The 15,311-nt window shown below is 38.9% G+C and overlaps 1 protein-coding gene across 2 annotated transcripts in view; it reads left to right on the top strand.

Annotated features, from left to right (window-relative positions):
• The first annotated feature begins 4,474 nt into the window (after window positions 1-4,474).
• The window catches only part of LOC5573963 (eukaryotic translation initiation factor 2 subunit 3), a 30,487-nt gene continuing 19,650 nt past the window's right edge, over window positions 4,475-15,311 (top strand). The window contains exons 1-3 of one of the 2 annotated variants that reach the window (XM_021853939.1): window positions 4,475-4,788; window positions 11,207-11,381; window positions 12,099-14,177. In XM_021853939.1, the coding sequence (XP_021709631.1) occupies window positions 4,714-4,788; window positions 11,207-11,381; window positions 12,099-13,984 (2,136 nt within the window). In that variant the 5' untranslated portion in view covers window positions 4,475-4,713 and the 3' untranslated portion in view covers window positions 13,985-14,177. Of the gene's footprint in view, window positions 4,789-11,206; window positions 11,382-12,098; window positions 14,178-15,311 lie in introns of those variants that run through there. The other variant, XM_021853940.1, reaches the window with a different exon arrangement.

Consider the following 15,311-nt stretch of genomic DNA (forward strand, 5'->3'; position numbering starts at 1 on the left):
TTAGAAGAAATTTTCCACGCATGGATTACATGGCTACATGGATACATAGGCGATTCCTTTTCTTGTCAGTTGCATTCGTTGTTACATGTCAAATGACTTCTAAAAAACTACTTATTTTAACTTTTTGAATATTTTTCACCCAACATTTCTTGCTTTCTGAACTTGTTTTATTTATTTCTTTCAGCAAAGCTATATAGAAAAAAGTAACAGTTGTTTTACGCGAAAATAGGAATTTGACCAAAATTGTAAGGTATAAAACCAATTAAAAACAATACAATGTTCTGTTACAATATATTATATTGTTTTTGAATTGTATATCCAAACAAGAATAATATTGCTTCGACATTCAATTACAATACGCTGTATTGTATCCAATACGTTATATTGTACATTAATGGTTTATTCCATTCACTGAATGATACGTTTTTATCCGGGCAGCCTTTAAAGAGTAAACACGGTTTACTCTTTAAGCGAAGTATGCACTTCAACAGAAAAGAAATCGCCTATCTCGATGTGTGGAAAATTTCTTGCCAGAAATGGTCAAGAAAAGCATTTTTCTTTGATCGCAGTACGCAGTTGAAAAGAAATGTCATTTCAAATAGAGCTCAGTGTAGAAAATTTCTTGACCATTTCTTCCGCAGAAATTTTTAATTTTCTTGAGCGGAACAGCATACTTAGCTTTAAAGGGTAAAAGCGGTTTCTGTCAATGGATGGGTATTTTTTACCCTTTTTGTAAGTCTCGCTCGCGGCACAAAAAGGGTAAAAATTTACCCTTTTTGTGATAAAAAGGGTAAAAATTTACTCTTTTTGTAATAAAAAGATGTAAATGATTATTACCTCAAATCATAACTTATGAAATAAAATAAATATAAATCTGGCTGCTTTTTTCAAATAGGCGAAATTGACATGATGTCTAAATTGAGAAATCGACCATTGAATTTTTTCAACAGTAAAAAATTTTTCTATTTCCTATAACAACAGTTTTCTGTCCAAATTTCTGTAAATCCCATTGAATATGAATTGCTTCATCACTATAACAATTATCACCATTATTGAATCCCATTTTGCTTCCGAAATTTGATTAAAATATCATTGCGTCTTTTTTCAACCAACATTTATATTGGGCCCTTTGTGATGCTCGCCTTTTGTCAGGCTATGAATGCAATAACGCCCGCCGGCCGAGTCCAATTGGAAAATCAGCTGTCAAATCAGCCCGTTTGTTTTGCCTTTCCGTAATCGATAATGTTAATTGCGCCCTTCTGCACAAAGTTGTTTCTCGCGGTTTTCGGTGTTTTTCGGTTTCTTAAAAGCTTTGTCCGGAGGATTCGTGTACATTCTGCGATGGTATTATCACATCGCATTGGTGCAGTGAAAAATGTGCCCCTTAGGGAGGCTGGATCGTGCCACAGGTATACGGAGAAAACTCAACCAATACCGTTGGCTGCAAGTCTGTCGATAATGATGGGGACAACGATCTGATTTATTCAGTTCGGTGGACGTGGAGTATTCCCCTCCGGAGAATAAATCCACGCATAGTGCATAGTTTGTTATCAACGTTGTTCGTATGGCGAGGTCTGGGAGTTGGAGTGCAGTGGAGACATCATGCAAACAATTCATTTTCCTTGCAAAATCGCAGAATAGGGATTCATTTAGCAATGTCAAAAATGATGTGAACCAACTTAGCATAAACTAATTGTTTAATCAATAGTTTATGTAGAAAATAGGCAAGAAATTGTTGAGTGCCCAAAATTGAATCAGTTGTTCAGTTTAGCCCTTTTGTCACCATTTGTTTGTATGCGGGTAAATGGGCTAAATTGCACTAAATTAAAAAACAAATTCAAATTCAATTACGACTTTTTGTTTTTTTAGTTTTATTTGAAGTAAAATTAAATTTAATTGTAATTGAGTGGTGTTTTTGAAAACTACACTACAAACAGATTCCAATCCAACCTTATATTGGATTTGTATATTTTTGTTAGATTCGCCCCTTTGAAAAAAGTATCCAGAAATAGTTTTTAATATTACAGTTCATTGTTTTACAATCTTGAATAATATATTAATATATTGTTCATTGTTCCCGTACCAACAGCTACTCCCTTTCGATGGTCGCTGGTACTAAAACATGTCAGCGGCAGGAAAAACGAGACTACCTGGAAATAATGCGTGTTTCAAGATTATGATTAGTTTATCTGTATAAAGGTGTTTAAGTTCACAACTTACCACTTCATTGTATGTCTTAATTGGTTAACACATTGTATACAAAAATCAGAGGGGGTTGTGTACAAGACACGACCGCATGACGTTAACTACGCCAAGTGATTTTCTGCATTTGAATTTTAGTCGATTGTCATAGTTGCAGCCTTCCTACAGTTCGAAATCTAACATCATATCATGATGGTCGCAACATTTTAGATTTTCAATCGACACCCAGTATATTGCCTTAAGACGTAGTTAACGTCAAAAGAAGAATGAGCAAAGAAGCAGAAATCGGTCTGCTTTTATAGTGCACTTGCCAACCCAAAAGAATCGTGAGTTTAGTTGCGTAAGAAAGGGGTCGACATTTGCCCTATTTTCGACAGTCTATCGTCAAAAATTTCCGACCAATTGGGTTGTTTAGCGATAAAAAATTCACAGTTTTTTGTAGCTTGAACAAAAGAGCACATTTTTCTAAGTGTAACACGATTTTATTGCGCTTTGATATATTAATTTTGATATAGTTAATGATTAAATAAGATTTCATTCCGCCGACTCAATGACATTTCAATTTGCATAATGACAGCTCGCCCTGAAGTAAAATTTGCCAAGGGGTGATTCAAACGCGATTTCCATACTGTATTCAAACGTGTTTTAAAAATAGTTCCAGGGCACAGAAAATTAAGAAAATTTGGATTCTGGCTCAGTTTTTAACGTAGAATCAGAATATGTAAAAAACAGGATACCCCTAAACAAGACAATTGGTGGGAAAATATTGAAAATCTACCGATAAATGGCTGAGTTAATAATATTCAAAATTTTACATAATTTCGTGACGGTCGCATTATTTTAGAATTTGAATTGACACCCAGTATATTGCCGTAAGACGTAGTTAACGTCATAAGTAAAACCAACTTACTACGTTTGTTTGCAATCGTTGACTGCGTCGTACAGCTGCTTTAAATTACTATAAAATGATCCCCAACTATTTTTCACCCATAAATGGGTTTTTAAACACCCATTTTTAAACTGCAGTTGCTTTACTGTAATGGGTATTTATTTACCCTTTTTACATTTCTGAATTTACCTGCTTTCTGACAGATATTGATGCTATTCCGAAATGAGTTTTTTTTACCCATTAAAGGGTATCTGCAAACGACCATGCATGGATTCGGTAGATTACGCAACAAAATTTGTTTGCATGTACACGGAGACGGAATGCAACTCAATTTTGGGTTGTTTCAACGCATTTCCGTAGTTGAGCCCAATAACTCAATTTTGACTAAATTTCCAAGGTCTCCACTAGGTAGTTTGGCTTTAATTCCATTAGAAAAATATACTCAATTTTGGGTTGATTTAACGCAAAATTAAGTTCTTTCGACCCAAACATAAGAAAAGTTGCCTTTACCCAAATTTGGCTTATTGGGCCAAAGTACCCCCATTGGGTAGATGCAGCTCTCTCTATTGTTGACAACATTCGTGTGGGAGAAAGAGAAAACCGAAAGATTTTGGGTTGAAACTATAATCGATATACTTAAAGGCCCAAACGCAATGATAGCGGAACGGCAACGGAATGCGGAACCGGTTCGCCAGCATGAACTATAGTATGCTAGTTGACTCAGTGTTGGTTCACTTTCATTCATTGACAGCTCAGTCGAGATGGTGTGATTCATGCTGGCGAACCGGTTCCGCATTCCGTTGCCGTTCCGCTATCATTGCGTTTGGGCCTTTAATTTTGGGTAAAGTAAACTCAAAATTAGGTAAAAATATTTCTCTGTGTAGGCTCATGAGCCTCTGTACGTGCCATAAATTCTTTTGTTCTTTTGATTTTTACTGTGCGCCGTGTGTTGGTGCTGTCTCGCTCTCTCTCACAGGCAACTTGAAAATAGGGCGCACAGTAAAAGTCAAACGTTTTATGGCATGCATCAGAGTGGATCTAGATAAGAGTGGCGTCAATGTCAAAATTGGAACAGCAGCAAACTGTCATTTCCATACAAACCCACGTTCCAATTGAGCAGGAGACCTGTCAAAACTGGAACATGACGTCACTCTTGTTTACAGGCACTCTAGCATGCATAAGCTCATTGTGCGAGAACACACTGCACTACCTCCCTTCTAAATATCTTGGATATAGCCTTTTTCGTTCTAGGTCCACGTTCACAGCTCCAACCGGTTCACGCACCGAACCGTAAACAACTGTCATAGGCCAGGAGAAGTGGATGAACTTGTCATTCATTTTTCTGTCAAATCTCATACAAAATCTACTTTTTCTTTGACAGAAATTCACTCTAGGTGAACCACTTCCCCTGGCCTATTCGTTCGCGAGCGCGGTGAAGCCGAAAGCTGACGGGTAGAAAAACGCGAAGAACGGGCGCAAAGAAGACCGATCTGATCCTTTCAAAGTCAGTCAAATTGGCAACACACACATCGCTCCAAGTGCGTGTCGTGCATTTTCAGTGAAATCGAGTGAATTATCCGGTCGAAAATCGCCGCCAGCAAGCGCAAACGGGAGCCGTAACAATGTCCTCAGGTGAACAGCAAACGCAGGCCACCACCGGCCAACCGCACCTCCAGAAACAGGACCTGTCTCAGCTGGTAAGTTTTGGTTTTCGTCGTCGGCTTGCTGCTTGTGTGGGTTCCCCAGGGCGTAGTGAAAGCTCGAAACGCGAGCGATTTTCTACCTAGTGAGAAAACTGCCAACATGCCACAAAATTCCGGTTTTCGGGGCCGAAATTTCGGTGGAAAAGCACCTCTAGAGGGCTGCAGGTGCCGGTTTTTGGCCTCGAAAGTGAACAATCTAGCGATTTGTATGGCCAGACACGGGATTGATTACACTTTTGGGTGGGCTAAAGCTGATGCAACGATGGCAGCAGGCCCTGTTTCTTATTTCTAGGTTAGGATGAAACTTTCCTCTCCCCTCCTGGATTTTTATGCTTAATGATGATGATGGCTGGTCGCCTTCGCCGATGATGATGATTAAGGCGTAAGGGCGATATGCACCATCATGGGATATTCGGTTTTGTATTTGCTGAAACGTGAAGCAGTGAATTAGACCATACTGATTGAACCATAAGCTTATTAAATATTGGTCTATGAAACAGATTTATTTTTCAAGTTGCTCACAATTTTACATACAAAGGTATCGACCGTGATAATTATAGGTATTTTGAATTTGTTTATCGGCATATCGGTCTATTTTGCTCGAAGTAAGAGGGAGCATGGAGAAGAAAGCAATGAATATTAGATGGATAGGTACCGTAAGGGAACGGCGAGAGAAATTGGATTAGATGTTGAAGAGGGCATACCATATGAAACAGTATTACTTGAAATGTCCTTCTTTGTGGCTAACGTCCCCTATGGAAACGGCTTGAGTGTGTTTTGATAATGACACTGCCAAGACAGCTGTTTTGGTAGTGTCATTCTCAAAACACGCCCAAGCCGTTCCCATAGGGGACGTTAGCCACAAGGAAGGACGTTTCAAGTAATACTGTTTCATATGGTATGCCCTCTTCAACATCTAATCCAATTTCTCTCGCCGTTTCCTTACGGTACCTATCCATCTAGTATTCATTGCTTTCTTCTCCATGCTCCCTCTTACTTCGAGCAAAATAGACCGATATGCCGATAAACAAATTTAAAATGTTGCTCACAATAGTTAAGTGATTATTTTAAATATATCAAAAATTATTGTTGACAACAAAAACGTTGTATTTTTGCTATTATACATTTTTAATATGGAAATAATTGTAAAAGAGTGATCAAATGCATTTTTATCCGAAGCGGAACAAAATCTCACAAATTGTTTAAATAACATCAATCCTTGTGTGTTGTACGTTCACATCACTGATCTACACTTGAAAATATGCCATAAAAGGTGAACCTTTGAAGCAAAATAAACTACACAAGTAATGCTTTAATTGAAACATCGTTGTGTTGAAAGTATTAAAGCTTTAAAAAAATCACTACATATATATTTCTGCGATTCAATGCATTTTACAATACCATATTTTTTTGAAGCGAGCGGTGAAAATAGAGCCCGATATATGTAAACAATATATGGGGCCTTCCTTAGCCGAGTAGTCCGCGGCTACAAAGCAAAGCCATGCTGAAGCTGTCTGGGTTCGATTCCCGGGCGATCCAGGATCTTTTCGTAATGGAAATTTCCTTGACTTCCCTGGGCATAAAGTATCATCGTACCTGCCACACGATATACGAATGCGAAAATGGCAACTTAGGCAAAGAGAGCTCTCAGTTAATAACTGTGGAAGTGCCTATAAGAACACTAAGCTGAGAAGCCGGCTCTGTTTTATAGAATTCTATAATAGTAAAGTCAGTACTATTAGTTTAAGTTCAATTATTTTTGCACTGAATATCTTGCTTCGCCCAACGATATTGTTTCTGAGATGTGGCATATTTCTCCAAACAACCTGCCTTTTATTATTTATACGGCTCGCAAAGATGCTTGAAAGTATAAGACAGTAATTAATTTTACGAGATCATATACTAGATTTCACACATTATGTGTTGCTACAGATAAACCATCAGAAGGCAACGGATGCATAATTACAACTCTTTTGCCAAACTATTTCTTTAATGGTCGTAAAATTCGCAACGTAGAAAGAACTTTATCTTTATCTACTTTAAGAGGAAAATAACCATCATCGTTTAACAAATTTTTAAAACCAGTTTTTTTGCTCAATATTGAGGCAATGTTCATGAAAATTTATCATTGTATTGCACTTGCTATCTATATGCAATGATAGATTTTCATGCGGATTCATGGAAAATTGAACGAAAAAACTGGTTTTCAATTTTTAATGATTGCTGATGATTGAATGATGCACTCTTGAGCCTTAAAGAACCATCGATACTTTTTTTACCCGATTGAACAGATTTTATTTTACACGCGACAAATGATTGATGTTCAGGAAACATCCAAACTTACATTTACATTCTTAAGCTAAGTATGCTGTTTCGCTCAAAAAAGTAAAGAAATATCTTGTCTGAATGGGTCAAGAAATTTCCTATAGAGATCCCCCTTTAAAATGACATTTCTTCTCAATTGCATACTGCGGTCAGGAAAATGTGATTTCCTGAACCATTTCTGGGAAGAAATTCTGCACGCATCGAGATAGGCGATTCCTTTTCTTGTCAGTAGCAAACCAGCTTTTTAGTAGGTACTAGCTACCTACCACACGATATACGAATGCGAAAATGGCAACTTTGGCAAAGAAAGCACTCTTAATAGTTGTGGAAGTGCTAAAAAAGAACACTGAACTGAGAAGCAGGCTCTGTCCTAGTGTGGACGTAATGCCAAGAAGAAGAAGAAGAAGAAGGTTAGATGCTTATTTAGGCTCTTTTGATTGAAAATAAATACTAGTAGGTAGGTTCAACGAGTTCTAAAATTAAATGCGATTTTTGACAAAAAAAAAACAAAAAAATAAATAATATATTACAAGAATCGAAAATTTGATCTAAGGGAAACTTTAGCAAACTTGAAGTTCTGACAATCCATGACAGTTTGGGTAATAAAGCATCCTTAGTTTTGGGCTTTTAGATGGTTCAACCACAGATTTTTAAAAATTTCCAATTTTTTTTCATAGAGGTCAATTAAAAAAAAAATTAACATTTTATATGACAAAACGAAAAAATGGCGCTTGTTTTGATTATTATATTAGATTATTTTGTTATGGCTATATCGGTCATGTGACTCAAAGGCAAAGGAAATTTGTAGAAGATTTTTGCTAATGATCAAATTAATAGGAAATTTTATTAGGTGGTGAAAATTGAGCTAGCCATCGAGGTACCAGTAAGCCTTTAAGCCTACCCACCTATTCATTTCATAATTTGAAAAAATCTTCTACAGACTCTGTTTACCTTTGAGTCGCATAACCGATATAACCATAATAATATAATATAGGGTACCGGTACTAATGGTTGTAATGTACCAGTAGATTGGACTATGGTATAAAACGTACATTTTTCGATAAAAACGACATGTGTTATTTTTGGTGGATAGATTGCCTCTAGCTTAGTCGATTTGCCAAATTTCAGCTTTTTATCTTATCAAAAAGTCATATAAATAATTAAGTTAAAGCCAAAAATATGCTCCCTTGCACCAATAGTTGCCGTCGTGTTCCAGTAGTGGATCAACGGATGCAAGCAGTTTTTAAAATGGATGTATAAAAATGAAGAAAAGTCCCAGAGATGATCTTTATGCTTCATTCGAAAGATATTAGTTGCTGTTCCGAGGAAAAAATGTTAAACCTATGTAAAAATTTACTATTTTGTTTAAAATTCCTTGTATCATTCCCGAACGTCTACTACTGGAGCACTAGCGCAACTACTGGAACACGTGTACCAATAGTGGCTCAAGCGATTTTATGTTAAAAAAAAATAGTTTTATCACTCTTTTTATATTTTTCCCATATAATAGAGGTTAAAATCTTTCTGTTGACGCCAAAAGATCTCTATTATGGCTTTTCGTTATTTTGTTATGATTTTTTATAGTTTAGGTAGTCCACTAATGGCACCGGCACCCTATAACAATCACGGACGATACCTTCTCTATGTTCTGTATTAGGTACTCAAAATCTGACATTCAAAGGGGTTCCGGGTCATTTGGCCGAATGCCGTTTGGCCGAAATTGAAAATAAAAGTGAACTACAGTTAGTATGGCTTTATGATGAATTCCAAAGAACTTATTCACCTTATTCATAAAAAAAGGAAATCATTGATATACATAAGCTTTTTAGTGTTAGTTAAAGAAACAGTCAGTGCTGAAAGAAGAACATCCTAAATGTAAGCAGTTGTTCATTTCGATGCTAGCGGCAATAGCCACCAGCAGATGTTTTGGCATTGCGTTTGTAGTTAGCTTTTGACAGTAATCAAAACGGTTTAACACTTATTCGTTCTTCTGCTGGATCGGCTTGCTACGATCCCTCGAACCGTACCAAGTAATATATGTCATAGTTCTGACACAGACAAACACACGTCACACTCTCGTCGTTGTCCATGGACCGCCTTCCTAACGGTTGATTCAAATATATTGTAAGTGGTCAATCCATCACCCGCAGCGCACACATCGGTTTTGTTCGCATTTGACGTTTACACACTACCACCATCAGTTCACCCATCGGCTAAACAGACCGATTTTAGCATTGGGCGTACATGGTCTCTCGACTATGATTTTGATCGCGATTCGTTCTACGTCTGTTTGTCTGTGGTTCTGACATCAACAAGTTTTGGCTTCTTCTTTTCACATCGGAGAAACAGTGTGCTTCTTTGACGTAAGTGTTCATCGAGTCGTTTATTCCTATATACAAGCAACGGTGCAGTGTTCAGTTCTCATGTTGTAATCTTGATCTTGAAGGAGAATGCCATCTCACCTAAGTTACCTTGAGCTAAAAAAATGGTTTGAATAAAACGTATTATAAGCATTAATTCCAATTACTATGAACAATATTTCTCTCTTGAAAGAACAGCCTATGATCAAAAGAAGGAAAAATCTCTTATGAACATTTAAGCAAGTGTAATGCATATAATCATTTCATCAGTACAACCACAAAGAACTGCCGATGATTTAAAGAAGGAAAAATTCCCAATTAAACTATAAGCTAAACTATTGCCAATAGTAATGTAACCAGTATAACTAAGAATAGCCTATGTTTAAAAGAAGGAAAAAAATCTGATGAAGTTATTACACCGTTGGTAATCCAGTGGCTAATCAATCATCACCTCAGAGTCTTAACGCGAAGTTTGGAGTTCACAGCTTCGTCCAGAATTAAAGGCTCGATGTTATCATTCTCTTGGAGCTCATATAGTGGCAAACATGACGTCTAGTCACATCATAAAAATCAACAAATTAGTTAGCTTATCAGTTATTGGATCACACTTATGAATCCTACACATCAGCGTTGTAGCCATTTGATTTTGTTTTGTTCATTATTCGGCCAAACGGCATTCGGCCAAATAGCCGGACACCTTCAAAAGCAATGTAGAATAAACATTATTGCTTTAAAAAACTACATTTTGAAGTGCTTACGTCTTTCATATTTATATGAGCGCTGTTGATTTCGAACTGGAACACGAATAACAAGTATCGGAATGCATTTGAGATGTATGAGCCAAACAAGGAGTTTGATTTATATGAAATTTCTGATAAAATATCGTTCTAGATTTATTTCAGTGTAGCCATATTCAATGTGCTAAAATTCACCCTAATAAAGAATAATAAAAAAGCATGGTGTAGGTATCTGCACTTAAAATAAGTTGCCTAAGATATTCATAGACCGTCAATGAATAACAGTGGGACTGCTCGTACACGAAATGGACTATGTTCTATTGGGAACTTGGAGTCATGAAGAGCATAGATTTCCATTCTATGAATTTCATGTAACTAACTTGTAACTATGATAATAAATCTTCGAGCTGTTTAGTGGAACACCTAAAAATAAATGAAAACCGAATTTATTATTATAGCTTTTAATTCCGTTAGAGTTTTTATCCTTTGACAGACACGCGTATTTCGTCATCAACTGTAAATCAAGTTTAGTACACGACACTGTATAGGGTAGGTGTACCAGTTATGGACATAGTGGTTCCCTATTTCGCTATACGTGATTACTTTCATGTCTTCAATTTTTGAAAATGTTTGTGTGTTGTAGTAGTTAGATTTAAGATATATCTTGATGTTAAAATATTCAAAAATATTTAAAATGTGAAAGTTATCATAATTTCACATATGGTCAAATAGGGAACCACTATGGCCATAACTGGTACACTTTCCCTAGACGGCATTACAGTTGAGGTCGAAATACGCGTATCTGTCAAAGGATACATACTCTAGTGGAATTGAACGGTATAGTACTAAATTCGGGTTTCATTTATTTGTAACTATTTCTTGTCTTCTATCCGAAAATTTATAGCCAAAACTTTCAGTAAAGTAAAATCTAGAACTTTAATCTTATATACTCAATCTCAATTCATATTTCTCCCTTCTTCTGCTTCGCAGGACATTACCAAGCTGACGCCCCTGTCACCGGAGGTAATTTCGCGCCAGGCCACCATCAACATTGGCACGATCGGCCATGTAGCCCACGGAAAGTCCACCGTCGTGAAGGCCATCTCCGGGGTGCAGACCGTTCGCTTCAAGAACGAACTGGAGCGCAACATTACCATCAAGCTGGGTGAGTACCTGGATTCCGCCATGCACGTTTAGGTTCCTTTTATATAGCGTCGATTCCTGCACATTTTCGTTTCGTTCAAAAATGTTTGTTTTTCTGTTCAGTCCCTATTCGATTCTTGCACTGTTCATTTATGCGTTTGTCGATTCCCTAGGTATCTTAATTTGTTATTCGGTTGACCCTTGGTCCGTAGTGTGTCATTATTCCGTGAATTACTCATGATTACTGATTGCTCCTTTATCATAATAATAGAGATTTTTGAATCAGCAATCATGTGAGTGAAAATAACATAGTTCAATAAGTGATATCAGTGCTAACTTGGCTCTCGTAGGCCGAATTAGAAGTTGTTCCCATGAAATGAAATGCCGATAGAAGGTTGGCTGATAAGAGCAGTTGGGAATCGAACCTGGAAGATTGATAAAGTAGAGTTCTCGCGAAGAAGTTTGTATCTGGCATCAGATTTTGAATAAACGTTACATAGCCCATTAGTGGCTCTAGAAGGGCTAGCAGAAAACCAAATATTTATCCTGTGGAAGTTGTTCTTGCCATACTGCAGTTCCTTAACTGCAGTTAGTCTACTAACACTTGAAAAGTATCTGAATTGTGTAGAGCAAAGAAACAATAGTAGTGTTAGTGACTTGACTCCATTTCTGTGTAGCTAAAAACCAAAACTCTGATCCAGACACAAGTTTCTCACCCTTTGCTTTCTCGATCTTCCAGAGCCGTTGTCCGACGAGCTTATCGACCGGCTTACGACGAGTCCTGCCGAGTTGGCCCAGTATATAAAAATGACTCACGAACGGTACAAAATAGAGACGCCCCCAGCGGCTTCCGGTAGCAAACGTCCCCGGGACCCCAATTCGAGTCCCTCGCCCTCGGATGGCGGCCGGCTGAAGCAAGCTAAGATCAGCAGCTACTTCAATGGGGGAACTCCGACGTCTGCTTCCGATGGCAAACTGAAGCAAAGGAACATAGACTTCTACTTCAGTCGAGCGTTCAGCAACGGTAACAGTGGCCACAGTGCACGCGACACCACGGAGAATGGCAACGGAACGCATGAACCAACGAGGGAAGACGACAAGGACGATGATACCGATTCGGTAGTTAGTGTCTCATCTTCAAGACGTTCTCTGCGTAGCACGACGCCCTGTTCTTCAAGATTGTCTGTTCGCAGGACTTCCATCAACAGCACAGATTCTCCTTCGACTCGTGGCCAGTCAGAAACCCGGGCTTCCACTCCCCAATCTGCCAGTAGCAAGAAACGCAAATCCTACACCAACCCAAAAGCGAATAAAGACGGCGAATACTCAGTGGAAGAAATCCTGGACATTCAAGAAATCTCAAATGCGCCATATTTCCACATCAAGTGGCGCGGCTACAGCTCGAAAAGCAACACCTGGGAGTCGCTGAACAACATCAGAACCTGCAACCTGATTCACGAATTCCTGCAGTACGAAGTCGGAGCGCACAAGGAGGAGATCGACGCAATTCGCGAGGAAATCAGCCAAACCGAAGACTACCAGGAAAAGGCCAAGGCACACGAAGCGAAGACCTTCCAGGAAATGCTCGAAGAGTACGAGAAGTTCGACGCCATGGCCTTCGACAGCGATCTGATCCTTTATTCCAAAATTCGCATGAACGGATGTAAGAACAAACGCGTCTACGATCGAATCACCGCCAACATTGGCCTGGAGATGTCCTACCGCAAGCGGCACGAACAGTTGTTAAAAATGAAGGAATTCGAGGACATGATCAACGAGTTCGAGCCCAGCAGTAAGATCGTGGTAGAAAATCTACAAGACTTCGATGTGCCTCAGCAGCAAAACTTCAAATACATCAAGGAGAACCTTGCCGGGGAAGGCGTAGACATTCCAGACGATCCTCCGTATGGTTGCGAATGCGAGCAGTGCGGCTTCCGTAGCGATTGCTGTGGCAAGATGGCCGGAGCACGAATCGCGTATAACGCGAAGAAAAGGATCAACGTAGCCCCGGGAACACCGATCTACGAGTGCAACAAACGTTGCAAGTGTAGTTCCGATTGCTGCAACCGTGTCCTGCAGAACGGTCGTAAGTTCAATGTAACTCTCTTCAAAACATCCAATGGCCGCGGCTGGGGAGTAAAGACCAATCAAACCATCTACGAGGGCTGGTACATTACGGAGTACATCGGAGAGGTCATCACATACGAGGAGGCGGAGAAGCGTGGTCGCGAGTATGACGCCGTGGGCCGAACCTACTTGTTCGATCTGGACTTCAACGGAAGCGACAATCCGTACACGATCGACGCAGCCCACTTTGGGAACATCGCCCGGTTCATCAACCATTCGTGTGATCCCAACTGTGGCATATGGTCGGTATGGGTGAACTGTCTCGATCCGAATCTGCCCCGGTTAGCGTTCTTTGCCAAACGGAAAATCGAAGCCGGCGAGGAGCTGACCATCAATTACCAAACGCAGGTAAACGAAAGTCGCGCGCTGGACGTGAGTCAGGAGAACGAGGAGAAGCAGCCCGAGGGCGACGGTGGTCCCGGCAGGGGCAAACCGGACCCGGAGAATTTGACCGAATGCCGGTGCGGGGCGGCCAACTGTATGAAGTACGTGTTTTAGGCGCGAAAGGTGCTTGGATCGTTATAACGCGCTGTGTTGTGTGCTGCCTTAATAATCCGACAAAGCAGACCGGCCTTAAGGAGTAAGATGAAAAATATTGTATTTTTACAATTCGACTTTACTGTTAGAAGTATCTACCTAATTAAGGATAGTGAATTGTGCCTGAATAAAAACTGTTCATTGTAGCTACAAACTGCGGGGTGTGCGTTTTGTCTGTTTATTGAGAAATCCACTATAAACCTTTCACATTCCCAAGAAGCTTCAGATCCAAATTGTCTAGCAATTCCTTCAGAAATTCCTCTTGCTATCTGTCAAGAGATACCCAAAATAATACCTCCAAATATAATATAGCAGTCCAAAACTGATACCTTTAGTAATTTCCCTATCAATTGCTAAGAAAATCCTCCCAGAGATGCTAGAGAAAATGCTACTTAGCCTATTCCAGGAAATCTATTAGGATCTTTTCGAAGATTTCTTATGCACTTCGTCCTGGAATTCCTATTAAAGTTCTTCCAGAGACTTATCTAGTAATCATTTCTTCCGCATTTCATTAAAGAATTATTCCTCAGGTTTCTTCCAAAGATTTCCCGAGTAATTTTTCAAATAAATTCGCTATGGACTATACAAAAGCTCAGTGAAGGATTCCACCAGCAAATGCTACACAAGTTGTTCCAATAGTTACTCCGATCATACCTAGACATATTTCTCAAGCGATGCCGCCTAAGGTTTTACAGTGATTCCTACAAAACAGCTGCTAGATATTATATGACTAGAGATTCTTACAGAAGTTCTCTTCTCATAAGGAGTTCATCAGATATTTCTCAAGGAGTTTAATCTTAGATTACTTTACAATGGTCTTTAGGAATAGGTTACTTTCCGAATTGTTTTTTAGGATTTACACTGCTGACAAATTTCGGTAAAATTCTCTCTTCGATAAATTTCTCGATGAATTCCTTGAAAAAAGAAAATGAATTTGGAGGTTACTTAAATTAATTCTTGGTTGAATTGAAATTCTGAAAACTCTGCGGAAGTCTGTGGAAAATACACTTATGCATTTTATATCATAGAAAAGAAACTGTAAGAATTTCATGAGCGTTTGCTAGAGGAATCCCTGAAGAAATCTCTGATGATTACCGTAGTTTTGGTATTCCGGTACCGTTATTTCGGATGAAACTGATCTTTGTTCACGGTTTTCCTGGTCTATTTTCTATAATGTTGATCATGCCAAACAACTGAATACAAAAAACCAACATGGGGGACATGGGGCAAGAAGGACACCCGGGGCAAAAGTGCCACCTCTAATTTCACGTAGCTCAAATCAATATTT

The sequence above is a fragment of the Aedes aegypti genome, chromosome 3, assembly GCF_002204515.2.
Source record: "Aedes aegypti strain LVP_AGWG chromosome 3, AaegL5.0 Primary Assembly, whole genome shotgun sequence".
Classification (NCBI taxonomy): domain Eukaryota; kingdom Metazoa; phylum Arthropoda; class Insecta; order Diptera; family Culicidae; genus Aedes; species Aedes aegypti.